The 26,752-nt window shown below is 54.3% G+C and overlaps 1 protein-coding gene across 7 annotated transcripts in view; it reads left to right on the top strand.

The window, feature by feature from the left end:
• The window catches only part of ADCY3 (adenylate cyclase 3), a 75,751-nt gene that overhangs the window by 45,496 nt on the left and 3,503 nt on the right, over positions 1–26,752 (top strand). For 2 of the 7 annotated variants that reach the window (XM_032497142.1, XM_032497143.1), the window contains exons 4-18: positions 9,376–9,506; positions 9,894–10,005; positions 10,172–10,299; positions 11,630–11,788; positions 12,638–12,815; positions 16,315–16,443; positions 18,114–18,256; positions 18,489–18,650; positions 19,841–19,928; positions 20,713–20,829; positions 22,737–22,858; positions 23,149–23,214; positions 24,663–24,744; positions 25,503–25,661; positions 26,152–26,298. In XM_032497142.1, coding sequence (XP_032353033.1) covers positions 9,376–9,506; positions 9,894–10,005; positions 10,172–10,299; positions 11,630–11,788; positions 12,638–12,815; positions 16,315–16,443; positions 18,114–18,256; positions 18,489–18,650; positions 19,841–19,928; positions 20,713–20,829; positions 22,737–22,858; positions 23,149–23,214; positions 24,663–24,744; positions 25,503–25,661; positions 26,152–26,298 — 1,923 coding nt within the window. Of the gene's footprint in view, positions 1–9,375; positions 9,507–9,893; positions 10,006–10,171; positions 10,300–11,629; positions 11,789–12,637; positions 12,816–16,314; positions 16,444–18,113; positions 18,257–18,488; positions 18,651–19,840; positions 19,929–20,712; positions 20,830–22,547; positions 22,859–23,148; positions 23,215–24,662; positions 24,745–25,502; positions 25,662–26,151; positions 26,299–26,752 lie in introns of all 7 variants that reach the window. The other 5 variants (XM_032497137.1, XM_032497139.1, XM_032497138.1 and 2 more) reach the window with 3 other exon arrangements.

Below are 26,752 nucleotides of genomic sequence, written 5' to 3'. Positions count from 1 at the left end.
CTCCTACCTCTTGGATTTCACAGAATGTTCTTCATTCTAACATCCCAGGATTCAGCAAAACAAATCCACGTTAGATGATGCAAGTGATGAGCCCACAGAGGACAGGTTGTTCTAAAGCCACGGGGGGGCCCTGCCGGTGGGGGGGTGTTTGCTGTGTCAGGTGGACCGGGCGCTGGCGGTGCTGGCAGTGCTGCTGATGGGCGGCCCCGGGTGTGGGCTGTGTGGCTTCTGAGCTGGGTCCCCGCCTGGCTCTGGAGGGTCAAGGGCCCTGGCCACATCCTCCAGCAGCACTTTTCTCTCCAAACAGCTGTAGAGTCTATTGTCCAGGTCCAGTGTGGTCAGGGTTGTGGTGCGTCCCCACCCTCATCTGGCTGTGAGAATGAAGTTTTGTTGAATAATAGGAATAGTTTTTTTTTTTTTTTAACAACGACTTTGTGCCAAGCCCTGGGCTAAGTTTTAATTGTTACAACAAACCCAGAAGGGGAGTTGGCCCGCCCTGGCCCCTCTCCTCCCAGTGAGGGCCTCTAGTCAGAGATCTACCCACTAGGAGAAGCAGGTGAGCCATCCCTGGACTGCACCCGGCCTATCAGTTTCTGTATGACCTGCCCAGAGCTTCAAAATTTTCTAATACTTAAAAAGTTGGTATATAAAATTTTATATAAAAACTTGTATTTCTGACTGCCTTGGAAATGGGAGGGTCTGACAACACAGGGTTCAGAGTAAGACCTGCATTCACGTCCGAGCCAGGCCACTTACTTGTCACATGACCTTGAGTCAGTTACTTATGCCCTTTGAGCCCCAGCCTCTTTGTGAAATGGGAACAGAATATGAGGTTTTCAGAATGTCTGAAACAGGGCATTTATCCTACAGATGTTTCAGGCATACTTCTAGGCACTGGGGATACAATTGTGAGCAGAACAGATTCTACTGGGGGAGACAGACATTAAACAAATGAGTATATGCTGTCTTAGGAGGGACGGGCAATGGAGATAAAGCAGGGGAAGGAGCATAGAGTGTGCCAGAGGTGAGTGGGGTTGCTGTTTGTATCACGTGGCCAGAGGAGGCTTTCAGATGAGATGAGATTTGAGCAGAGACCTGAAGGCAGTGAAGGTGTGAGCCATGCTGTGTTTAGAGAGATGAGCAGTAAGTGCAAAGGCCCTGAGTTATGTTCACAGGACGTCAAGGTGGCCAGTGCAGGTGGAGCAGAAGTGGGGGGATGAGAGGTAGGAGGTGAGGCAGAGAGGTCATGGCCAGACCCTAAAGGGCCTCGTTAGGACCTTAGCTTTTCCCCTAAGGGAAATGGGAGACATTGGAGGGTTGTGGGTTTTAAATGGATTGGTCTGACTGCTGATAGAGAAGGGACAGCTGTGGAAACAGGGAGACCTGCATTACTTCGGTGAGAGAGGAGGGTGGCCCAGACCAGTATGGGGGGGATGGAGGATCCTGCATATGTTTTGAAGGCAGAACCAACAGGATTTACTGCTGGGAAGAACTGGAGATGGGAGAGGGGGAAGTCAAGGATGGCTCTAAGGATTTCAGCCTGGAGGTGAGCTGCTGCTTCTGGGTCCAGGAAGGAAGCAGGTGGTGTGTGTGGACATTGTAGCACTCCTCTCCACGGATCACAGATATTACCTCAGCATCCTTCTCAACACAGTGCTCCAGGCAGCTGCTCTCTGTCTGGCGGAGTTGGCACCAGAGCTGGACTTGATCGCTGCTGTTGTATTCGAGAGCTGCACTGTCCGATATGGTAGCCACCAGACATATGTGGCTATTTCAATTAAAATTAATTAGAATTTTAAAATAAATACCAATTCCTCCTTTGCACTAGTCACATTCCACCTGCTCAGTAGCTGCATGTGGCTGGCCCCGATTACAGAACATCTCCCTGACGGCCGAAGGTGCTGTTAGTGCTGTTCTAGGGGACGATGGCTCGCCCCTCGGGCTGCATCTCCTAGTTGACAGCTCACTAACTCACCAGACCTCCAAGGAGCACCTGCTTTGTGCCATGCTCTCTTGGTGAGGGCTCCAGATACTATACAAGGGTGGCTATCTTTAGGCCCAAAGGGCTGTCCCCGGAGATAGTGGTCACCTTGGCCCGTATAGGAGCCAAGGCAGGTGACCTGCAGTCCTGTGTGCTCAGCGTCCCCTCCCTGACTCTAGCTGGGTATGAGTGCTGGGCTGAGAACCCTGAGATTGAATGTGACCCTGCTTCCATCTTGGAGCCCATCTACCTGGGCAACTCTGGGGATGCTGGCTTGGAGCCTGTTTGGCATGGGAAGGTCTAGTTTAAAGATAGGCTGGTTTTTGAGTTATGCAACCTCTCCCTCCTCTGAACTCTCCCAGCCTTTGGCTGAAGACAGCAAAGTGGTCCTGCCCTGTGGGAGCAGCCAGTCAGCACGTGACTTGACGGCCCTGCCTGTCAGAGCTCTTGGAAGACTCCTTACCTTGACAGTTCTTTGAGTGACTTTGAGTGACTGAGGTCGTGCCCATGTCTTTTGGAGGGGGCTGCACATGGCCCCCTAGTCTCACTGGCAGTCATCTGCTCATACACAGACAGCTGCGCTGGAGCATCCAGATTTCACGTGTTGTGGTCCTCTGTCCTCTCATCAGGGAAAGGTGAGCTTTTTGGGCCCTGACCTCCCTGGCTAACAGGCCAGGTCCTCCTTTGCATTTCCGTCTTCCTGCTGCCTCCTCTGCTGAGGGGGTCAGGCTAGGGTGGGCACCTGGTGGGGTCCAGTGATCTTTTGGCTTCTAACTGGCCTGAAAACTCAAGAATCTGGATAAACAGACATGTCTACAGTCAGCTGTGGGTAGCGACATGTATGTGTGTGTGTGTGTGTATACATAGCACATATGTAGGGTACACACGGGATACACAAGGACACACACATACTTTAAACGGATTTCACCCATTTACTTCACACAGACACTGCACACGCACGGACGCACCGGCCACCTGGGCACTGCCAATCTCTTTCTCCATTTAAATCTGTCTCCCTCTGCCCCTTTCACAAGGGTGTTGCAGAAACTTAGCTTCTCACCAGCCAAGCTCATTTATCCAAATCCCCGCTGGCCACCCTGCTGTAATTAACTCCTGAATGCCTCCTCAGAGTATCAGCTGCAATGACTCGGAGCCCCTGGGAGCAGTGCTGGCCTCCTTCTCTGTCTCAGTCCTGAGTCACCGCCAAGGAGAAGGGGGCTTGATCCGTTCCTTCCCAGAGCCTGGCCGAGGTGAGGACACCCCAGCCCAGGAGGCTGGGCCTCCTGGGCCGGGGCCACGGTGGTCTCTTCTCCCAGGGGCCAGGACCCCCCAACCCCACCTGAGTCTGCTCACCCCATCCCAGGGCAGGCCTGGGTCCTTCTCCCCAGGATCAAGGCAGTTTTCTGTTCTACCCACAAGACCTACTGGAGACTTTCTCTCTTTCTGGACCTTATTTGGTTCTTTTCCCAGAGAGTCAGGGCCTTGACTTCCATTGCCATGTGTTTCTAGGATACCCGTCAGAGCCTTGCAGGGCCTGGCAGAGGCTGCGTGAGGCAGTTGACCCGCTTTCCTCCACTGTGTGGAGCCTCATCTCGGCACCCGTGTCTCCAAACCCCGCCTCTGGGCCAGCCCTCCATCCGTGGTTCCCTTCCTGCAGCCTCCTCTCTGGGGATGGGAGGTCACCGCCTCTCAGGGCAGCACATTCTTTATTTGAACTGTTCTGACTTATAGAAAATCCTTCCTCTGCTGGAAGCAACAGTCTGGTCCCCGCCGTTTTCCCTCCGGGGGCCTCCAGGGCCACACATCCCTTCCCCACATAACAGCTCTCTTCAGTCTGGAAGAGTCCCTGTGACACCACAGAGCCCTCTCTTCCCTGGGCCAGAACGCAGCGCCTCAGCCCACCCTCGGGTGCCCGGGCTCCAGTTCCCTTACCGCGTGATCAGTCTCTGACCAAGGCCTGGGCGATCTGTTTCCCTGAGGGGGGAGGACTCAGCAGCTCCACCACCTCCTCTCTCAGGACCTTAAAATGCTTTCTCTTCAGCGAAGCCTGCTTTGGAGATGGTCATTATGATCTCCACATCTGTCTCTTCAACGCCCAACTTCCATTCCTCCTTTCAGTCCAGACCATTAGGTTTTAAAAGTAGCTTCAAGCTAATGAAGTGTCATTTTCAACAGTCCAGTTTTCTGGCAAACTTCCGCTGTGTCACTAAAAGTCACCATCCACGTGTGAAGCAAGCACAGGGCACCTCAAGCCTAAAAAGGCACAGTCTTGAGAAAAGCGGCCCCTGCACAGATACCATTTTTGTAAAAGGAACATGATAGGAAGGGGTCTGGAGATGATTACAGGAATTCATGTAATGAGTGCTGAGCATTGGAATTCAAAATACCAGCCGTTTTAAAGAGATGGGGCGTGCTGATTTCAATTCAGTTTTGAAAATGACATTACAGAACAACTACTTTAAAGAATAAAAAATGGTTAAAGGAGAAGAAAAAGTAAATGAAAGATTATCCATATTATTGAATGCCCTCCCCCTTCCTCCTTCATTTATCATGACAGGCTTTGACCACATCTTCTCCACGCCCAGTCCTTTGGGACTGTGATCATCAGTGGGTTTTGGCTTTCTTAGAGGGAACTGGGTGAGCGCTGGACCTCTGCATCTTTGACCATATGAGTCCAAGCTTCTGGAGGTGCGTTGCCATTTCCACCTTGACATGAATCTCACTGCTGCCCTGTCCTTGGGTTTCAAGTGTTCTGTTTCTTTCTAATCCCCAAATCCCAGTTGGGGGTTTTGCCTCCTGCTTGGGCATGGCATTGGAGGCAGGAGTCTCCAGTAGTGATCTTGCTCTGGGTGCACCAGTCAGCCACTCCCCGCTGCACCACCACGGCTGTGCCTTTCCCTTGGTTTCCTTTCCTTTAACTCCTTCTCCTCAAATGGTGCTTCCAGACTTCCATGTGGTTACCAGTTGCCTGAGGATCCTTGGGCCTGGCTGGGTGAGCCCCAAGTGGTGCCGAGGCCACAGCTCTGCAGGCTGGAATCAGGGTCATGAGGCCTTAGGTCTCATGGGATGGACTCAGCTGAACCAGGGGACCTCCCAGAGCTGGGGCTCGCTGCAGGTGTCTGATCCATTGGGTAGCAGTGCTGAGTGATTCCAAGTTACATCTGAGGATGTGGGACAAACCACTTCACCCTCCACGCCTCGATTCGGTCACCTGCGAAATGGAGGCGGTATTACACATGGGTGAACATGTAGGGTAGATGAGAAAGGTATAGCGAAGAAGAGGGATGATTTTGATACTGGTCACGAGTGTCCATTTGCCCGGTGAGTTCTGGTGCTTCTGAGAACTGCAGAAGGAGGCCAGCCCAGGGTGCTGGTCTGTCACTTCCGCCTCCCCGATCTGCTGCGGGGCTGTGACCTCCTTGCTGTGTACCTGGCCCTCGGTCTCCTTTCTCGGGTTATGTCCAAGCAGACGTGGGAGTCCAGAGCCGGCCCAGCTGCCTTGCAGGGATCATCTGTTTCTAAGAAAACCGTGGTAGTTACAGACGAGCTGGGAGTCAGAGTCATGGCTGGAGGTTAACAGGACGTTTTGTGTTTATTTCCAGTTTAAAACATAACTTAAACACGAAGCAGCAGGGGCATAGCAATCGTATCGTAATTTTGAAAAACATGTAAAGTCTTCTCTCAGTTCCGTCTCCCACATGAGATTACCCTTCTCTCCTGTGAATGTGTCCTTCTGCCTTTATTTAGGTGCACTTACGTCCAGCATCACATTCACAGAGCAGTTTTGTGGCTTGCTCTTCTCTCTCATCATTTTCTTGTAACAGTTTTCATCGAGGTCATTTTTAAGGTTGCATCATCTTCCATCCAGAGGATGTATTACAATCTAATTAGCCACTTGCTGGGCATTTGGGCTGCTAAAGAGTTTTTCCAAAAGTGTAAGTGGTGTTGCAATGAAGTTCTTCTTGCACATAAATCTTTTCACTTCATTTGGATTATTTCTGTTGGATAAATTCCCAGAAGAGCCATTAATAGGTCAGAGGCTTGGAATTTTTTATGGCTCCCAAAACATATAGGAACTGCTATTTTAGGAGACCTCGCCACATCCAGCAGCTCTGGGCCTGAGGCCGCTCTGGGTGGCCGCTGTCCCATCCACCCCTGTCCCCTCCTTGGGACCCACCAGGCAAGTGTACTTGGATCCCAGCCTCTCTCCTACTCCAAGGACACATATGAGGTGTTGGGGTCTTTAACTTGGACTCTGAGAATGGATGTCAAGGATCCTCTTTGTGTATATGAGGATTTTTCTAGAAGACCCATCGCTAACATCACACACTCTTAAAAGGCGCCGGGATTCGGAAATGATTTTAGAAGCTCTGAAATATAAGGGCAAACAAAGCCAGTGCCGTTAGTGACACCGGTAAACCGGGTGCAAGTGAGGAGGGGGACGAGCACGCCTGGGCACGGCGAGGGGGCTCTCTGGAGAGGTGGCAGGCGGGTGAGGTGACCGTTCCCGAGAGAGTGACGCTTAACCTTTTGAGGTTGATGTAAGGTTTCTGTAAACCACATGGGTAAACGGGCAGCCTTAACTGACAACCACAGCTGCTTTCTTGTAATTTTAAACATTGACATTTAATGATTATCTGCTTTCAGAACTCATCTATTCTCTTGGAAAAGTTACAGAAGCATATGATGCAAAAAGTGAAAATTCCCCACGTCGTACCCCCAGAGATAAGTGGGCGGTCTTCTTGCTCTGTGGGCGTCTGGGGAGCCTGCTTTTGGGTGTCAGGGCTGCACTGCTTTTTGCTGCTGCCGCCGTCTCTCTCCTGCCCTGGCTGCCCATCTTGGAGCCCAGGCCTTGCTAGCAGCAGGCAGTGTGGGCCATCCCTGGGGAGGCCTGGCTTGTTTCTAACGAAATTGGGGCACAGGGCACCTCACAGGACTGGACTGTAGTCTGACCTTCCCAAGGTTCCCGGGGAGCCAGAGAGGCTTTTCTGGGAGGACAGGGTTCTGAGGGAGGGCCCAAGGGGGTGGGGAAGGCCTGACCAAGGGCTGTGGCTGCCAGGCGCGGCCCCTCTGTGCTCACTTGCTGGGGACCCCAGCCTGCTCTTCACACATGGGCCTCTTCCTTACATTTGTGTGCACCCCACATGCACATGTTGTGGGCGGACAGAGGCTGAGATTCACGTGGAAGGCAGGATCCCTCTCTGTGTCCCCTCATCACCCCACTGGAGCCGGACAGAACCCATAGGACCTGGCTGAGGGCCCAGAAGCTTTTCTGCGACCCTGACCTCCCACTGGAACTCTTCATCTGCGAACCTGTGGCCAGTTTCAAAGCCTGGGGGAAGTTTAGACCTTGTCTTTCTGAGACACTTCTGGCTCAGTGCCCTCAGCAACACTTCAAGTGATGCAAGAACAGCTGAAGTCTATTGAGCACTTGCTGTGTACAGACACTGTTCCAAGTGTATTATGGAAACGAGTCACTCAGCCCTCCTGTTTTACGGGCGAGGACACCAAGGCAGGGGAAGGTGTCGTAATGGCCTTACTCCCACACAGGGAGTAAGTGGCAGGGCTGGGGTCTGAGCCAGGTAGTTGGACCCCCTGTCCCTGCCAGCCTGGCACGGGCAGGGCCGCACCTGGGATGGGCCAGGACCCCCGGGGTTCCTGTCCTGGCCCTCACTGCTCCCACCCCACCCCACCTCACACCTTCTCCCCCTCAGGACCCCAGCAGCTCCAGAGCTGGCAGGGCTGCGTGTCTTTGACTTTTCTTGAAAATCCTCCCAGAGACTCATCTTCTTCCCAGGCTGAGAGCTCTCTCCATAGTGGCTGGCTTAGGTCTGGGGAGAAGTCCTCAGACCCCTGGCATAGGGCCTCCCCTCCCTGCACGTGGCTGGGCTGGGGGTACCAAGCACCGGGCCCCGGGGTCTTCAGCACCTGCTCTGCCCTGGCTCCTGGGCCCCAGGAGACCCAGTTGCTACTTCCTGGGCTCAGGTGGAGCCAGGCAGGGTGCACTGGGGTTATTTTGCCTTCTCATTCCTAAGCTGTACTGCTGCCATTTGAGAGGTTCTTCACAGTGGGAGAGACATTGCTGCGCAAATGGGAGGGTAATGGGAGTAACCGCGGTATGTGCTTCAGGCAAGAGCCAGTGCTGGGCACACTGGGCAGAGGGGGACTTAACTCTTAGAGTGGTGTTCACTGCAGGAATTGACTTTCTCCATGAAAACAGAGGACACAAGGACCTCCCTATGCAAATGGCAAGCAAGCCAGGGGCTCCTGGCCAGCAGACCTTCCTGGGCAGAGAAGGGAGGGGCTGCCCTACAGCTGAGCTGTTCCCCAGGGGAGGTGAGGCCCCAGCCCTCTGGCCTACAGGGGGCAGAGGCCTGGATACAACACCAGACTCTTGGGGGGCCTGGTGGCTGCCCCCCATCCAGAGGAGAGGAGTCAACCTCATACCTCAGGGCTCCTGCCCCAGAGCGGGTGTGTCTAAAAGGCAGGGAGAGCTGGGTTCTCTGGTTTCAGGGCTGAGGAACAATAGCAGAGAGCGGGAATGGGCAGGGCCCACGCAGGGCCCACCCCCCTCCACCCTCCTCCACCTCCTCCAGCCCCACCCCCCACCCCCAGTCCAGGCCCACGGTGGGTGTTCTCCGTGTCACTGCTGAGGCCTGGAACCTGCAGCCTCAGTTTCACTGTGGTCCCATGACCCCTAGTCAAGCCCCAGGTGCTGAGGACATAGGCAGTAGCCCTTGGCTTTCTGGCCACCCGTCCTGGACCCAGATAACTCCTGTGCCTCAGGTGACTGGACACAGCACTCCTGGACTGTGAACCTCCCCTCCCCGCCCCACTTCTCCCCTTTCAGCGGCTGACCCTGCGGCACTGGCCTGGTCACCCGGAACTGCTACACCTCTGCACCTCGGGGTCAAAGGCCGCGCCCTCCAGCCACATGTCTTGTCCCCCCAGCTCTCTCTGCCTCCTCCTGCCCCCCCCCACTTTTCCCAGGCTGAGCTCATTTCCTGTTGCCTCGTCCCATGGGCCTCAGTTTAGTCACCTCTGTGCCATTAGCCACAGTTCTCTTGCTCGCTTACAGTTTCCATCCTACAGACCTGCCCTCGAGGTTCCCCCTCAGACATCTCTCCACCACCCTTCCCCGGGCACCGCCATCACTTGCCTTTCCTCCGCAGGGCACGGGGCCAGTGCTTCCTGACAAGGCGCCTCTGCCTGGATTTCTCCCTCCTGTGATCTCCCACTCTAGCACCTCTGCTTCCCGGGGTGGGTCTGTGCTGCAGGGCCTCCGTGGAAGGTCACCTGGTTCCCAGTTGACATCTGTCACCAGGGTCAGGGCATTTCTTCCCCGAGTGTCTGTGCCTGCCTCTGCCCTCCCTACTAACCTTCCTCCCCCACAGGAGAACCTTATGCTTTCCATCCTGCCCAAGCACGTGGCCGATGAGATGCTGAAGGACATGAAGAAGGACGAGAGCCAAAAGGACCAGCAACAGTTCAACACCATGTACATGTACCGCCACGAGAATGTCAGGTGCACTGGCCGTGGGCGTGGGCTCTGAGCACAGGACGGGGGTTTTTGGAGGGTTGGCTGAGCCCTGTGGGGCTCAAGAGACTTCCCAGGGACTAGAAGCATGGCCACACCATGGTGTGAGCCTCAGCCCCTGTGGGAGCCGCCTTGCTGAGGAACGTTGGGGCTGACAGGCCACGTGGTCCAGCCCCGTCATTGTGTAGACACCACCCACAGGATGACCAAAAGTCAGAGCCCTGAACGCGCCCTGGCAGTGCCAGGGTCCCACTGCCCTGGGGCTCGAGCGAGGGCCTGGTTGCCTGGGCGCTGGAGCAGGAGCTGGCAGTGGGCCTGGCGTGGAGCCCAGCTTGCCACCCTCGGCCTCAGCCTGTGGCCTCTATCCTCTCACAGCATCCTCTTTGCTGACATCGTGGGCTTCACCCAGCTGTCTTCGGCCTGCAGTGCCCAGGAGCTCGTGAAGCTGCTCAACGAGCTCTTTGCCCGCTTTGACAAGCTGGCGGCCGTAAGTACCCCGATCCACCTGGCTTGCCAGGTGGGGGCGCCACCCTTGTGGCCTGGGCCTTCCCCCCGCCCCCGGCTCCCACCACATCCTCCCACCTGTCCTCCTTCTGCTTTCTCTTCGGCTCTGAGGAGGGACTTACACCGTGGTCCACACCCTGCCCTTCCAGAAATACCACCAGCTCCGGATTAAGATCCTGGGTGACTGTTACTACTGCATCTGCGGCCTGCCTGACTACCGGGAGGATCACGCCGTCTGCTCCATCCTCATGGGGCTTGCCATGGTGGAGGCCATCTCGTAAGTGGGGTGCCTCTGGTGAAGGGGGGCCTCCCAGAGCATACGTCCCAGCCCTGGACCCGTGTGGGAGGCAGGCCTTCCACGTTGGTCTGTGTTGGTGGGCCCGGCACACCCCAGGCCCCTGAGGAGTGCTCTCAGGGTGTAATGTGGGTGTTGCAAGGTCGGTAGGTCCCTCGGTCCCAGGCTCAGGGAAGCTGGGCAGAGCTTGCCTTCCTCACAGCTGAGGGAAACTGCAAGGCTTCTCTGAGGGGTGCTTTTCTATGCTTAGTCCACTTTTTTTCTGCTGGAAGTTGCAGACATCATAAAATTCTGCCACCTTACATTTGCTTAATTGTCTCCCCAAGTGTTCCCCATCTCCTCTCTCAGTGTTTTCTCATCATGACCCACCCCCACCCCCCAGGACAGATAGGGTTAAGGATGTCCATGTCCATCTCTTGGATCAGAAAGTCCAAGTACAGCAGTGAAGTGACTGCTGAGGTCACAAGATATATGGGGCAGCACAGATGGGACTGGAACCCTGGCCTCTGAGCTCCTGGCCAGGGCTCCTGCCTGCACTGCTGGTAGGATGGTGGAGTCACCTGGCTCCTCTCCAATGCTGTCACTGCCCCTGAGCCTGGTGCTCCTTCCCATCAGCTCACGGCCTCTGGTGGGCCCTGGGTGGCATCAGACCCTGCAGCTCCTTGCTGAGGCTTCTCCCACAGGATGGAGTCCAGGAATTGGGTGTGTTGCTTCGCTGCCGTCTCGGAGCGGGTGGTTTTGCATTTTTACCATCTTCTAGGTTAAAGCCCCCTCCAGGATTGGCTGGAAAGAAGCAGGTGCTGCCTTTCCCCAGGGGCCTTAGTTCAGGGCAGAGCCTTTTACCTCCACTCCTGTCACCATCAGGCACGGTTCTGAAATTCCTGTTTGTCTCCTTCTGGATTTCCCAAGCGAGGAACTGTTCCCACTGTGCACATAGTGCGTCACACAGGGCCTGGCACATAGTAGGTGCTCAGAGAAGCGTCAGCTGCTCGGATGAGTACATGGATGATTAGAAGAGAGCAGTTGGAGGTTGCTCAGGGGCAGAGGGTCCCACTGCTGTTCATGCCCCCCACCCCCACCCCAGATCACACTGGCCTGTGATGGCTGACTCTGGGCTCAGGCTGTAGCCTGCTGTAACCTCGGCTGCAGGTGGCTCAGCTCAGACGCAGGCAGAAAGCGGTAGGGCAGCCAGTAGGCCCTTGGCCTGGAGAGGAGGAGGCCTGTGCAGAATTCCTCCTGCTGGGGGAGAGGGGGGCTGTCCACCGTGCCACGGGCAGCCTGACCCCTCCTCCCTTCTGTGTGGACCTGGAAGGTATGTGCGGGAGAAGACGAAGACCGGGGTGGACATGCGTGTGGGGGTGCACACAGGCACCGTGCTGGGGGGCGTCCTGGGCCAGAAGCGCTGGCAGTACGACGTGTGGTCCACCGACGTCACCGTGGCCAACAAGATGGAAGCCGGCGGCATCCCAGGGTGAGTGCGTGTTCCATCCCCGGGGCAGGTGTGGGGGCCGAGGGAGGGGACTGTTCCATCCAGGAGCAGCCTTCCTTCTTGGGTGTCGGCCTCCTGGGCCTCTCCTGCCTGGAGCTCTGCAGGAGTCGGTCATCTTGCCCCCTTTACCCATCGTGGGGCCGCCGGGCTCTGTGGTCACACATGGCTATAGCTCCTCCAGGGTGCACATGTCCCTGGAGGGCGTCGTTATCAGCAACAGGCTCTGAGGTAGCTATCCATGGTTCTGATGCACCTGCGCATCTCACCTGAGCTCTTTGACAGACTGTGCAAATCAGGCGGGGCTGACTGCTTTCCTCTTTTGCAGTTACATTTGCTGCTTCAAATTGCTGCCACCTCAGGGTGGACCAAGGATGCAGTGAAACCTTCCCCTCCTGGGCCAGGGAGCTTCCCTCGAATACAGCCAAAATTCCCTCCCTAGTGGTGACTCCCCAGAAAGAGTTTCTTACCCCCTGACACAGGTGTTGCAACTGATAATCACATGAAGTGGGTGATAATCAGACTTCATGGATCTTAGTGTTCAGAGCAGACTTCTAATTTCTTATCTCATTTGATACCCTCGGAAGCCTGTGAGGACAAACTGTCTTACTGATTAAACACTGAGGCTCAGAGAAGGGCAGGTACCATGCTGCCCACACAGCCAGTGAGGGTCAAGACTTCCCTGCCACTGCTCTTAGGAACAGCACGTTCCACGTGCCCTGGAGATACAGGCCCAAGCAGCTGCCTGGTCCAGCCACTGTCCCCTGACTGTCTGCAGGGTGGGGCGGGGCTGCCCTCCTGCCTGTGCTCAGGGCCTCTCTCGCCATAATCCAGGCGCGTGCACATCTCCCAGAGCACCTTGGACTGCCTGAAAGGAGAGTTCGATGTGGAGCCAGGCGATGGGGGCAGCCGCTGCGATTACCTGGACGAGAAAGGCATTGAAACCTACCTTATCATTGCATCCAAGCCAGAGGTGAAGAAGACGGCCGCCCAAAATGGCCTCAATGGCTCAGTGAGTCCCCATCCACCCCTGGGCTGGGGGGAGGGAAGGGAAGGGGTTAAAGGTGAGATCGTTGAAGAGTTGGTGGGACTTAGAGGTGGCAGAGTAGGCGAGAGGAGGTGCAGGTTGGCAAAAAAGCAATTCTGAGTCCCGTTGAGCAGGAGGCTAGTGGGAGCCTCCTTTCAGAGCAACAGTTGGTTTCTAGGAGAACACTGGAATCAAGGTGATTATGCTGTATCCCAAGGCACTGTCTGGAGGGGAGACCACTGGAAATGTGTAAGTGGCACTCAGGAGGGCGGCTGGGTTAGGATGAGGGCCACCTGCCCAGGGATGGGAGGCAGTTGAAGCCACAGAAGTGACGTGGATGCTGGGGAGAATGGCTGGAAGCAGCAGGATCAGGAAATAAGAAGGAAGAGGACAGGAAGGGAAGCCCCCTGTAGTCCTGCCCTCTGCTTGGCACTGGGTGCAGGGCCTCCCTCATGCCCTTAGCAGCTTCCCCACTGACCACACACCTCCTGACAGTCCATCTGCTTAGAAGCCATCAGTGGCTGCTACAGAAATTGACCGCTCTATTATCCTCTGCTGAATCTGGAAAATACTTCTTTCCTTGTAATCTTTCACCTAACCCTGCAGTCATGAGAACTGAACAGCTGTGGGGTTTGATGCTCTCTGGGATGGCATGTCATTTGGGACTGGCCCACGGCTGAGGCTTTGCCTCGTTCTGACTACAGCAAAGCCCACTCTGGTGTAGCATCAGAAGCTGTGGCTAAAGAGGCGACTCCTGATAAAGTTTTAAAAGAAAACTGGGCACCTTTTCTTCTCCTGCAAATGTATACAATGAGCAGCAAATCAGTCCAGCAAATTGACAGAAGGTTCATTCATTCAGCAGATCTAAGCGTAACCAATTTATTGGCTGTTTCTGTGCATCTATTATTTTACTTAATCCTTAAGACAACCTGTGAGAAGGGCTGTCATTACACCTGCTTTGCAGAGGAGGAAACTGAGGCCCAGAGGGCTGCACAAGTTGCAGAGCCAATGGGTGGCAGAGCCGGGGTCTGAAACCAAAGCCTGAGTCCCTGACCCTCCAGCCGCATTGCCACCCAGGTGCCTATGGGTCCCTCCCATGTGCAGGAGGTCACACAAACCTGGCACCAGGAGGGACATAAAGGTAAATACAACCGGGCTCACCCCCAAATAATTTAAATCCCACTGGTGCTGGGAGCTTGGGGTGAGTTGGAATGGGGCCTGGGCCATGGGCTGTTGGGCCGTGTGGCCTGGGGCCCACAGGACGGGAGCACAGACGGCAGCTGTTGAGTGAACTGGATGGAGTTAGACTTTGTCTTAAATCCTCCACCAGACAAACGAGCTGGTCTGTTTCTCATGGAAACATGGGCAGTGTTCTCCTTAAAACTACTTTTGCTGACATTTTGAGGCAATCCAGGTTTTCAGTGTCTTGTAAGTTGACTTATAACTTTCTTAGTGCCCTTCTTGAAAAACACATTTCTTGAGGTGGAAAAGCTGGGTGGAGAGTTCTGCACCTGGAAAGTTAAGCCCGTGTCCCCACCACTCACCTCCGGCCACCCTCCCCCTGCTCTTGCTGGCTCTTTAACTCACTTTTAGTTCATTTGAAAGATGAACCCGTGGTATCTCATTATTTTAATGACATTTCTTTAGTTATCAGTAAGACTGGACACTTTAAACATGGTTGTCAGCCTGGTGACTTTCTTCTGTGAACTGCATATTCATATCTAACCTCGGAGGGCTTTTTCCATCTCTGATTTGTAGAAGCTCTTTGCTTACGAGAGAAATGAACCCTTTGTCATGTGACGTTCATCAAGTCCATCTCAGGCACCCACTCCGTGCCAGCGCTGTGGTGCACGTGTCTCGGGGAACTTAGAAGGGAAGCTGCTGTAGCTTATACCCGTTGTCTTCCCTGCAAGGCGCTGCAGCAGCTGTCAGCCCTCAGTGTGCGTTAAGTGAACAACTTAGCATGGTTACCGTAAGGCCACGTGATCGGCTCAGCAGTTGTTTAGGAAGTCTCCAGCTCGAGATGTGCTCAGAGGAGGCGATGTGAGCGGATCACCAGACTTGCTCCACAGTCAGGGAGTCGGAAGCAATAAAGCACAGACGATGCAGAGGAGATAACGAGGGAGCGGTGTATGAGCGATAATGGGGAGGAGGAAGGGAAGTGATAAGAGTGGCTTCTCTGGGCATCACAGGAGCAGATCCAACTGTATCTGCAGAAACCTCTCTCAGGTTTAGTTACTACTTGGGTTAGTTAGTTAACAGAGTGATGAGGAGGAGGGTATGAGGAGAATTATCACAATGAATCCTCTCCAAAGTGTGAAAAAGACATCTCCCATCTATGCTAACCTTGATATCAACCTCATCCAGTTGTTTTAAATGCCATCTCCAACAACTCTCCAGTTGAGATCTCAGCCCAACCCGCATCCCTGCACTGACCTTGCAGGCACATAAGTCTCCATGTGTGCGCACCACAGGTGGCCAAAGGTGATGGTCCAGAGCCGAGCCCACTATCCTCTCTCTGCTCTGAAACCTGCTCTTCCCCAACTCTACCTGACTCAGTGCCAGTTCCATTCTTTTAACTGCTCAGACCAAAAACTTTGAAGACATCCTTGACCCCTCTCTACAATCTGTGAGCCCCTTCCTGCAAGATAGGCTCTAACCCCCCTCTTCTCATCCCCTCGTAGCCCCTGTCCCCGTCCAAGCCACTGTCATCTCCCGACCAGTCATCCTGCTCCTGCCCCAGCCCTGCTGCCCTCTGTCTCCACACAGCAGCCAAACACCCTCCACTGGTCTCACTCAGAGGAAAAGCCAGAGCATCCAGTCAGGCCATCAGCGTCCCGGCCCCGGGCTATTGCTCAGATGCTCCAAGGTCCCACTTCCTGGATCCCAGCCCCAAGAGCTGCATGATTTGCCCCTTCAGGTCTTTATCAAAATGACATCTTCACGGGGACACCTCCCCTGACCTCCACAACAAGAATGTGAGCTCCAAGGTCAGGACATTTTGTCTGTGTCCCCAGGAGTTAGAATAACTCTGTCACATAGTAGATACTCAGTAAATACTTGGTAAATGAATGAAAATGAGCTGTTTCCCTGTGTATGGTATTTAATTTACTCTGTCAAGGAAAAAATACTAATGATTGGGGAAGCTGGCTTGTGGAATTTACTCAGACTTTTGGAAGGTATTTGACAAGGCTCTACACCAAGAAAGATCTCTGAATCACTGTGTCACTGAGTTACTGTTGCAGAAATGGGAATTGGAACAATAGGATCTTTCTCTGCTTAGAAAAATCTTAATAGTAGAAATTGATACTAGAAAATTATAGCATTTTAAAAGTAATGTTCTAGAGGAGGTACTGAATAGTGAGATTTCTAAGTCTATGAGGCTTCTAAACTCTAGTGAGAAGATTCCAGACTGACAGGAGCTGAGCCCCTCGCCGGGGTGGGCAGCTGGCAGTGTCCTGATGGTCACTTCCGTCTGCTGCAGGCCTTGCCGAATGGAGCGCCGCCATCCTCAAAGCCCGGCTCCCTTGCCCTCATCGGGACCAAGGAGCCCGACGGGAGCATCCACACTAGCGGCTCCACGTCGGAGGAGCCTGAGGAGCAGGATGCCCCAGTGCGTGCAGGGCTGAGGCCCGGGATGTGGGAGGGGACGGGAAGGGGGGAGGCAAAAGGTGCCGCAGGAAGAGTCCTGTGCTGGGAGGGGGAGACCTGGCCACGGGCCTACGCTCTGTCCTTTGTAGCTGTGTAACTGTGGGCAGGCCACCTTCCCACCTGCCCCACCCCCCACCCCGTCTCATCATCAGTTACGTGGGGTGGGGGTGGGTGAAGTCAAAAGAGGTGCTAACGTCCGAGGCCTCGTCTACCCCTGACGTCCCAGAATCCTGCAGATTTGAGGGCAATGAGGACATCCATGAAGATTTCTTTAGGATCCAAGACAATTTTGGAAGTGAGACCTCAGGGCTGACTCGGTCCAAATCCCACAAGTCCTGTGCACAGATGAGGGGTTTCCAAAGGAATTGACAGGCTGTCCCCCTGAGGTCAGGGTCCATCTTGGGAGAGTGTCCGTTACTAAGGAGCTTCCTGAGTGTATTCACTGACAGAGGGAGATGCTGGGCCAGGAGTCTCGGTCTTGCAGTGGCTGCTATGGGCTTGTCGGCAGCACCGCCAGTCTCACTGCGAGGGAGACAGGAGAACTGCCCCTGGGGCCTTGCGACAGGTGCTGGAGGACGAGGGCAGACAGGGCTGAAGGTAAACTGGGTTTTTCTTGAGCACCACAACATTCAGTAACTTTCCCCTATTGTGATTTTCTTGATAGGAAGTGGAAATGCAAATTCAGTGTTACTCACTAGCAAGGACACAGATAGAGGTTTAGCATCCTGTGACTTTTTGCGTCCTCACAATTAGCCAGTGACACACTGCTCCAGATATGCTTCAGGGACAGAGGTTCTTGGTGCTGGAACAGAACATCCACTTCACGTTACAGAGAAGAAAACTGAGGCTGGGGGAACATGAATTGTATGGGGTCAGACTGTCAACCAGAGGCACACCTGAGCTTAAGCCCGGGGTGTCTTGATGCTGGCTTCCAGGACGCCTACAGACAGCTCTGATGAGGCCAGGACTGATGACTCTGGAATCACAGCCTGGATCCATGTGTTTGGAGTTGATGCTTTTCCTTTATGACCACGAATAAAAATGGTAGCAGGTACCCCAGCCCCGCCACCCCACTGGCGACAAGGATGTGATTTTTCTCTCCATCATGTTCCCCCTAAGGTCTTCCTTCCCAAAATAAGCCAGATCTGAGCTCCTTTAAGAGATCCCTTAAGCCTTAGGGGTGGGGGCCCTTTACGTCTTCGAGGATGCCTATGTGTGTGGCTGTGTGACACCCCATCCTCGTAGCAGGAGGTGACAGGACTACAGTGGCCTGGCAGCCATCTCAAACTCCAGGTCTTCCACCCGTGCGCCTGGCAGCTGCTCCCCCACACCCTGCCATTAGTGGGCAGTCACTGCACAGCTTCTGTTAGGGATCCCTGGGTCTGGGACCTGGGGTCCCAGGAAAATCAGGAAGGACTGAGACTTTGGGTCCAGACCCAAGCAGGACAGAGCCATGTGGGAGCATTGGGAAGGCTTTTCCCATGAAATGGTTTTTGAGAGCCAAGGGCTTAATCCTCGTGTGATCCCTTTCAATCCCCTTCCCCCAGCACCACCCCGTCTTTCCCAAACTCCGTCTTTTCCGCCTCCTTGTCCCCGACCCCCATCCCCCAACTCTGCCCCGCTGCCTTGCAGGCCGACAACCCCTCATTCCCCAACCCCCGCCGGAGGCTGCGCCTTCAGGACCTGGCTGACCGCGTGGTGGACGCCTCTGAGGACGAGCACGAGCTCAACCAGCTACTCAACGAGGCCCTGCTGGAGCGGGAGTCCGCCCAGGTGTAAGTGGCCCCCGATGTCCAGCCCTTGGCACGTGCCTTACCCGGCCCCAAGGCGGGGACTGGGGAGTTAGTTTTTTTTTTTTTTCCCCAGTGGCTTCTGGGCTTTATGTTTTGCTTAGAAAGCTCTTCTCCACTATAAGTTTACAATTCCCTGGGGAGTTAGTCTTAAACACTGCCCTTCCTGGCTGGCGAGGCCGATGTGGCATTTGTCACGGGCTTGTTTACCCTGCAGAGTGAAGAAGAGAAACACCTTCCTCCTGTCCATGCGGTTCATGGACCCCGAGATGGAAACCCGCTACTCGGTGGAGAAGGAAAAGCAGAGTGGGGCTGCCTTCAGCTGCTCCTGCGTCGTCCTGCTCTGTGCGGCCCTGGTGGAGATTCTCATCGACCCCTGGTGAGGGCAGGGCAGGGACAGGCCAGGGAGGGCAAACGGCGAGCAACCCCAGGGAATGTGGGGCTGCATCTGGACCCCCCTCCTTCTCTCTGCCCCTGGGTCCCAGAACAGCACTAGCGTCAAAGTGAGGGTCACACCAGGCCTGAGAAAGCTGAGGGACAGAGGAGTCTGGCAGGGAGGGAGACCTTGGCTGGATGGGCCTGAGTGGTTCTGGGACAAGGAGACAGCGGATGGGGACGCTCAACCTTAGTCACCAAGGCCCATCCTGCTCCCTTTCTTGGCTCATCTTAGTAAAGACAGAGTTCAGAATCTGGTGCAGACTGCTCGCCTCTCACAACGGCAGGTCCTCCGGGGCAAGGCGGGGTGCTTCGGAAAGATGGCTCCCCTTCCTTCCCCCCATCCTGTTCTCCCAGCAGCCGATCAGCAGCTCACTCCAGATCAGGGACCCCCTCCTGGAGAAGTGGGTGTGGAGCTCTGTTCTTATCACAGTTCGGGGAACTTCAAGAGCCTTGGACTCATCACACGGTCTTAGGTTCTGGACACGGCTTTCTTGCCTGCTTGTTCTATGACCTCGGGCACATCCCTGAGGGTTCCTGGGGCAGCAGTCTACTCAGCTGTAAAGCCAAAGATGATGCTGATGGTGACAGTCTGAGATAAAACACGTGCCCTAGCTCACTCAGAACTGTTGTGAGGATCAGAGTCATTCATTCACTTCACAGAGTTTCTGGCTGTCTGCTTTGTGCCTGGGGCTGAGGTCTAGGGAGGCAGCAGTGAGCGCTGTCACTCTCAGCAGCCCTAGGCAGTAAGGGAGCTGCTCTGTTCCGTGCTGTCCCCTTGCATCCTAGCAACACAGCCAAATGCTCGTTCCTAAGAATCCCTTCCCTGGTTTTAATGGGCTCTGCCCAGGGCCTCTGTGAGTCTGTCCTTTGGGAAGAATCCCGGGGACAGTTATAGCTGGGAGGGTCACAGGTCCCCAGGCCCTGCACACCCCACAGTCGGCAGCCCTCCCACCCCTGTGTGTCTTGTCTGTCCAGCTAGCAGCGGCAAGGCCCTGGCATCATACAAAACTTTTCTGGTACAGGCTGTGCCCTGCTTACAGGGCCTGCCCCCTCTCCCTTTACTCTCCTGGCCGCTAACCCAACTCACGACTCCCTCTGGTCCCTGTCCTGATTGCTTTCTCTCTGTTACAGGCTCATGACAAACTATGTGACTTTTGTGGTTGGGGAGGTTCTGCTCCTGATCCTGACAGTCTGCTCCATGGCTGCCATCTTTCCACAGGTAAGAAGCTCTTTTCCTTTTGGCTCGGAGCCCTCGAAGTGAGCCTCAGCCCTGCAGAAGTGGGCATGCACGGAGCTGTGTGTCCTGTCAGGTCCTCAGTGGTAGATTATCTTCCACTGGGGTGGCTCGGGCATTTGTCCCGTTGTTTACTACACACTCCTTCATCATCACCTCCGCATCTGCTTTGGGCTAGGCCCTGGAGCACACTCGGGGGAGTGAGCCAGAGTCTAGAAAAGTAGGAACCTGTGTAGAAAAGCTGCGGAGGCCCAGTGGGAATGTAAACTGGCTCCAGTGGTGAAGGACCCTGAAAACCGACACGGGGACTGAGACCTGCCCCTGTGAGCACTGGGAGCTAGGCAGACTTTTGATCAGAATGACAAGGAAAAGTAGTGTTTAGGAAAATTAACCTGGCAGGTGGTGTGCAAGTAACTTGGGAGAATTAGGTCTACTGACTCAGGAGAAGCCGGGCAAAGACAGCTGGCTCTAAAAATTCTCCCCTGACCTGGCTTTGCCACACAGAGACAGGGAGGGGACTGCCGCTGGCAGGTGCTGCCCCCACTCCTGGCCAGCAGCGAGTCAGCTCCAGGAAGGGCACGTGCACCTCCGGCAGGACTGGCACAGGCAGAGCCGGGCTCCCCGCGCTCGCTTCTCAGTTCTGACGGTCAGTTTGGGTGACACGCACACAAAGCGCTGTTTTCTAGGTTTCCTGGGAAGTGTGGGAGCAGCCAGAGTGGTTAGCAGTCATGTTTGCAGGCTCAAGGCCCTTGACATTCCACCCTTCTAGGCCTTTCCCAAGAAGCTCGTGGCCTTCTCGACTTGGATCGACCGGACCCGCTGGGCCAGGAATACCTGGGCCATGCTGGCCGTCTTCATTCTGGTTATGGCAAACGTCGTGGACATGGTGAGCCCCTGCTGTCCTGTTGAAGGGACTCCCACTTTCAGAGGAGGCTTCCAGATCGGTGGGCACCAGCCGTCTGCCAGCCCCTTCCTCCAGTGCTAGACACGATTCTGGAGTGGCACATAGGTCCCTAAATGATCATCCTGGCCAAATTGCGGGGGCCTTCTCCCCAGCCGGAGACTCCCCAGTGAGACTGCCTTGTCTCCTCCAGCTCCTTGCCCTCCCCAAGTCCAGGAGCCCAACACCAGGTCCTGTGCTGGGTGCTTTCCATACATTGACTCATTTAATCTGTATAATAATCCCAGGAGGTCGGTATCATTTGTAGTTTCTTGTAAAGAAATGATGCTCAGAGAGGTTACATAGCCAGTAACAGCGCTGAGAACTGAAACAGTCCTAAATCCCAGTCCTGTGTTTCTTCCTCCATATCTTGCTGCTCAGGGGGCCCCCATACTCCTAAGCATTCTGCGTATCGTATCTTAAGCACTCCCTACTGTGTGGCTAGTGTTAGGCATCCTTCAGGACAAGAGAGGTAAACCTGTTCCACCAGAGACGCTCTCCTGTCTGGCCTTCATCCCCTTGAATGAGGCCAGACCTTCCAGAGGTGGGTCACTGAGGGCAGAGCTTCACAGAGCCCAGATGAGATCTCTTCTCTGCTCTCCTCAATTCATGTGGGTCCCAGGAGGGGGCAGCCAGATGCCTCCTTGAGGAGAAGGGACCGCTGTTGGAAGCCAGCAGCCCTTTACTGGGCACTGGGGGCTTGGCGCTGACACCGATGCGCTCTTGTCAGCCCTCACGGCTCCGCTCCCTCCAGTGCTGATGGTACCATACATGCCCTCCTACAGAGTCGGGGATTTTTTTCAAATATGGTATTACATTACTTGCTTCATTATCTTTAACAACTGAAGCCCAGGAGAAAACTCAGTATAGGGACTTATTCTGGCAGCAGTACAGGTGACAAGCCTGTGGGCCAGCTGGTCAGAGTCCAGCTGGAATGGAGTGAGGAGCTCCAGAACCTAGCGCGCCCACGGGCTGCTGGTGCCCACAGCACAGGGCAGGGAAGCCCGGACCTCCTGGTGTCGGGACACACCTGGAGCCTGGTGCCCAGGTCTGGGGACCTCTGTTTAACAGGGTCATGGATTCTGGCAGGACATCTGTGGATCCTGTCACCAGTCGGGGGTGAAAAACTAGAGGTGTGAAAACTTTCCTCATGCTTGTCATGCTGAGAGTGTCCCCAAAGCCAGGCAAGTGGCAATGGATGAAAGTTATGAAGTCAGTTTGATTCAGTTTATAGATGCGCTTTCCATTGACCACATCCACCCAGTGATGGGATCGGCCACCAGACTTCAGAAATGAAGGGTCATGGGGACTGGCTGCTGTCACAGTGAGGCTGAGGGGAGGCTGGCTGGCTGGCCCCCGGCCACTCCAGAAGCAGCAATGTGATATGGGTTTGAAACCTAAGACTGGACCCCTAGCTCTGCTTTACCACTGGCCGATAGTGCTACTCTGGGCAAGTGTGGCCTCTGTCTTCTGTGTGATGGTGGCGGTACTAACAATACTCTGAGGATTGTCACGATCGTCCGAGGAGGTGATGGTAAAGCTCTTAGCAGGAATCACTAACGTCTGTTTTACTGTCCCTTGGCACACATTCCCTTCTTTCTCCGTGTTTCTGAGGGAGCCGGGGGAAGGGGCAGCCACCCTGCAGCCCAGCTTTCTCTGACCAGTGTCTGCTGTTCCCTTGCACCCGGCGTTCGCCCGGCGGTCCTGGCCTCCAGCTCAGCTGTCTCCAGTACTACTCGGGGCCCAGCAACAGCACGGCGGGGGTGCAGGTGGAGGACGGCTGCGTGGAGAATCCCAAGTACTACAACTACGTGGCTGTGCTGTCCCTCATTGCCACCATCATGCTGGTGCAGGTCAGCCATATGGTGAAGCTCACGCTCATGTTGCTCATCGCCGGGGCCGTGGCCGTCATCAACATCCACGCCTGGCGCCCCATCTTCGATGAATACGACCACAGACGTTTCCAGGAACATGAGTACGATGGGGCCTGTTTGGGGATCTATATGGTCTCCTTCCTCCCCGCCTCCCAGTCCCCATTTCAAGGTCATGGGCCTTCCCTCAGCTGTCCATCTCTAGGGCTCATCAGAGGCTTGCATGGGAATCAGGGCTTATGGCTTCTCAGACATGCCACTGGGTGGCTCTAATCCCGGGAGAGATCCTTTCCATTCTTGAGGACTGGAAGATCTGGGTCACCTCAGTGTTTGGCTGGGCACCAGCCTCTTGTACCCAGATGGGGCCCAAGTGTGCTATTATCTGTCCCCACAGCTTTCCGACAGTCGCCTTAGAGAAGATGCAGGTGTTCTCCAGCCCTGGGCTCAATGGCACTGACAGGTAAGGGTGACTGCTTTCCTGTCCTGGTCTGTGCTTGCGGCCCCTTTCTTCTAGAGACAGGAAACACAACAGGCCAAAGCCCCACAGTCTCATCCTTTCAAAGGCACATGATGTGGGATGTTCAAGCTAGAGAAGTTAGTATGTGTTTCTAGAGGAGGCCGGGGCAGACTGTAGCACTGACCTGGCCGCGCTGGCCTGTCCTGAGTCAGAGAGAGCGAAGCGTGGAGAGCAGTGGCAGCGGGGTTCAGAGGGTGGGGTAAAGCAGTTGAGGTTGGGTTGCGGTGAAGAGAAGGAACAGCCAAACGAGTGATCACTGATTTACTGGCTGCCAGAACAGCAGAAGGATAAGGAGGAAAGAAGACTACTGTATCCAGACTAGAAGACCTGGATCCTTTCCCTGCCTCGGTGACGCTCTAGGGGGCCTCAGGCAGGCCCATTTCCTGAGTCTCAGTTTCATCTCTTGAAGAGGGTGTTAGACTAGAAATTCTTCAAAGTCCTTTCTGCCTCCAAAGTTTTAGAATTCTATGATTCAGTGACTTAACTAGACTTTTAAGTAAGTTAGAAAAGAAAAGATTACCTAACAGAAGATGGGTAGAAGACTTGAATAGGACCTTAACAAAAGAAGTCTAAATGGCCACTAATAAATGAAAGGCTTCAGGTAATCAGGGACATTCACATTAAGACCACAGCAAAAGATCATCACATACCTACCAGTTTGGCCAGAATTAAGAAGTCTGATAACATCACGTGAAATGTAACTCATACACTCTTGATGGGAGTACAGCCATTTTAGAAAATAATTTGGGGTTATTTAGTAAAGCAGTTCCACTGCTACGTATATACCTTGGAGAAATTAATAGACATATGTATGTCCTGGGATATATGTACAAGAATATCCAAAATTGCACTGTTCATAATAACCACACACATACAACATCCAAAACCAAATGAAAACAACCCAAGACATCAGCAGTAAGTGGATATATAAATTGTGGTATACTCACACAACAGAACACTACAATAGAAGTAATTTACAGCTCCACACAAAAATGTGTGAAAGCTACAAAAAAAGCACGGTGAAACTGCCCTAGTCCCATCACTGAGATGTTAGTCTCCCCCTTCTCCAGATTCCTACACGGTTGCAGCTACTGCTGTGATCAGGTGACACAGAGTTTATTAAACGTCTAGGGAGCAGCCCTGAAGCCCTGGTGTGGATTCCAGGTGCAGCTGGGTGGGGCCAGGAGCTGGCTGGCTGTTAAGACAGAAACCCAGTGATTTCAGAAAGCTGTACTGGGCAGAGTGTGTCTGGACTTGATGTGAAGGCGCTTAAGCTGCTGGGAGAAGTTTCTGGGGTGAGGTGACAGGAAGCACACCACCACACTAGAGGGGACAAAACTCCCTTCTGGGAGGGTAGCACGGGCCCCCAGAGCAATGCTCTCGCCCCACAGGCTGCCCCTGGTGCCTTCCAAGTACTCCATGACGGCCATGGTCTTCATCATGATGCTGAGCTTCTACTACTTCTCCCGCCATGTGAGTGCCGCACACACCCCTCCTCTTCAGCAGCACCTGGGGTGCTGGCACATGACCCTGGTCAAGCCGCCCCTCTGCGTGCTCTGCTTTCTTCCTCAGGAATAACCGAGCAGCAGTTCTTTATCGCTCCCTTCTCGCCTCCTGCGGGGAGCTGAAGGAAGCCTGGTTAAAATCTGTATTCCCGAGGCCAGGGACTCATGGATCTCCGCTCAGCCTGCCCTGGGGGTCACTAACACACTGACCGCAGAGCCAGAAAATAAAGGGAAAGAAGCTGATGAAGTTTTTGGTTAAATGGAAAATGAGGAAGAGGGCGGGGAAGTACCCCTACAAGGGACACGTCCGTGTTAGCTCGGGTGCCACCCAGCGGCTCGTCAGGAAAGTGCAGCCTCCCCAGCCACTTCTTGGCCAAATGGAGCGTCCTGGATATGGGGCCTCCTCCCCCCGCGCCGCCCCCGCGCCCCCCCCCGCCCCCTCCAGCCCTGGGCTAGAAGGTCTCCACAGCCACTCCCCCGCCCCAAGGCAGACTTGTAGCCAAAATTAGGTCCCAAGAGGCCCCACACACAGGCTAGGACCCTCAGCAGAGCTGTAGGCTGGCCTTTCTGACGCGGTGAAATCTTTCTGGGTCTCTTCCCTCGCCATTTAGCCGTCTTCCCTTCGGTTTTTCCATAATGGAACCTCTCCATTTAAGTTCCCATTTTTCATCCTTCCATCAAACGGCCAGCTCAGAGCACACACCTTGCCTGTGTCTGTGTCCATAGGTGGAGAAACTGGCACGGACATTGTTCCTGTGGAAGATTGAGGTCCACGACCAGAAGGAACGTGTCTACGAGATGCGGCGTTGGAACGAGGCCTTGGTCACCAACATGCTGCCTGAGCATGTGGCACGTCACTTCCTGGGGTCCAAGAAGAGAGATGAGGTGAGGGGTAGCCTCCTGCTGGAGCCTGGAGCTGTGAGGTTGTCTTCACCTGGCTTTCTGCCTTCTCGTGACATGGCCCAGGAGGGCTGGACCTAACCAGCAACCACAGTATTAAAAGCAAGAATCCATGGGCTTTTGGTAACAGGCACCCCTACATTGTTTCTATGGGCCACATCCCTATGAGGCTGCTTCAGATGGCTAAACCCCACCTTTCTGTGACTCTGATTGGCTGGCTGGTTCTCACGCCTCACTGCCTAGCTCCACCCTACTCTCCTTCTCATACTAGGGCTGTTGCAGGGACTGGAGAAACTTTTAAAAAAATTATTCAAAGTTGTGATGAGTTACTTTCTAATAATGCAGAGCTGGGATAATCTGAGATGTGTGTCCAAAAAGATGAGTGCACATGTCACGGGTGTGGAAGGCAGATTCCTTTGTGAAGCACATCATTCAGTTTGTCAGACTTTGAGCCCTCTGGCCCTGCCTCTCTTAGGAGCTGTACAGTCAGTCTTACGATGAGATTGGAGTCATGTTTGCCTCCCTGCCCAACTTCGCTGACTTCTACACAGAGGAGAGCATCAATAACGGGGGCATCGAGTGTCTGCGCTTCCTCAACGAGATCATCTCAGATTTTGACTCTGTGAGTGCCCCTCCTGTCCTCTTCCTCCTGCCACGAAACCAGCCTCTTCCAGGTTACAGGCTGCAGAAGTCAGAAAGAATCTGGAGAGTTACTCTAGCTCTTTTATGTTTATAAACACCCCTCCCCAAGCATATGGCTTCTGCAGCCATCTGCAAACGGTGGGTGCCAAATGGGAGCCTGGGCCATCACCCTCAAGTTCACAGGGGGAGGACTGGCCAGAACAAGACCCTGGGGGCCCTGATTCCTCCAACCCTCAAATTCAGATTCAGGAAACATTTATCAGGTAACCCGTGTACCAGGGAAATGCTTTTACATACATGCTCGACTGCCCTAGGAGACAGCACTTTCCCCCCCATGTTGATGGTAGAAGCTGAAGCTCAGAAAATCAGGGTGTTTGTCCAGGATCACGTGGCAGATACGCAGCTGAATGAAGCGTTTATAGGAAAACCTCTCT

This window comes from Camelus ferus, chromosome 15 (genome assembly GCF_009834535.1).
Source record: "Camelus ferus isolate YT-003-E chromosome 15, BCGSAC_Cfer_1.0, whole genome shotgun sequence".
In the NCBI taxonomy this organism is placed as follows: domain Eukaryota; kingdom Metazoa; phylum Chordata; class Mammalia; order Artiodactyla; family Camelidae; genus Camelus; species Camelus ferus.
Note: the sequence above shows the minus strand (reverse complement) of the source record. Positions and strands in the feature narration are given on the sequence as shown.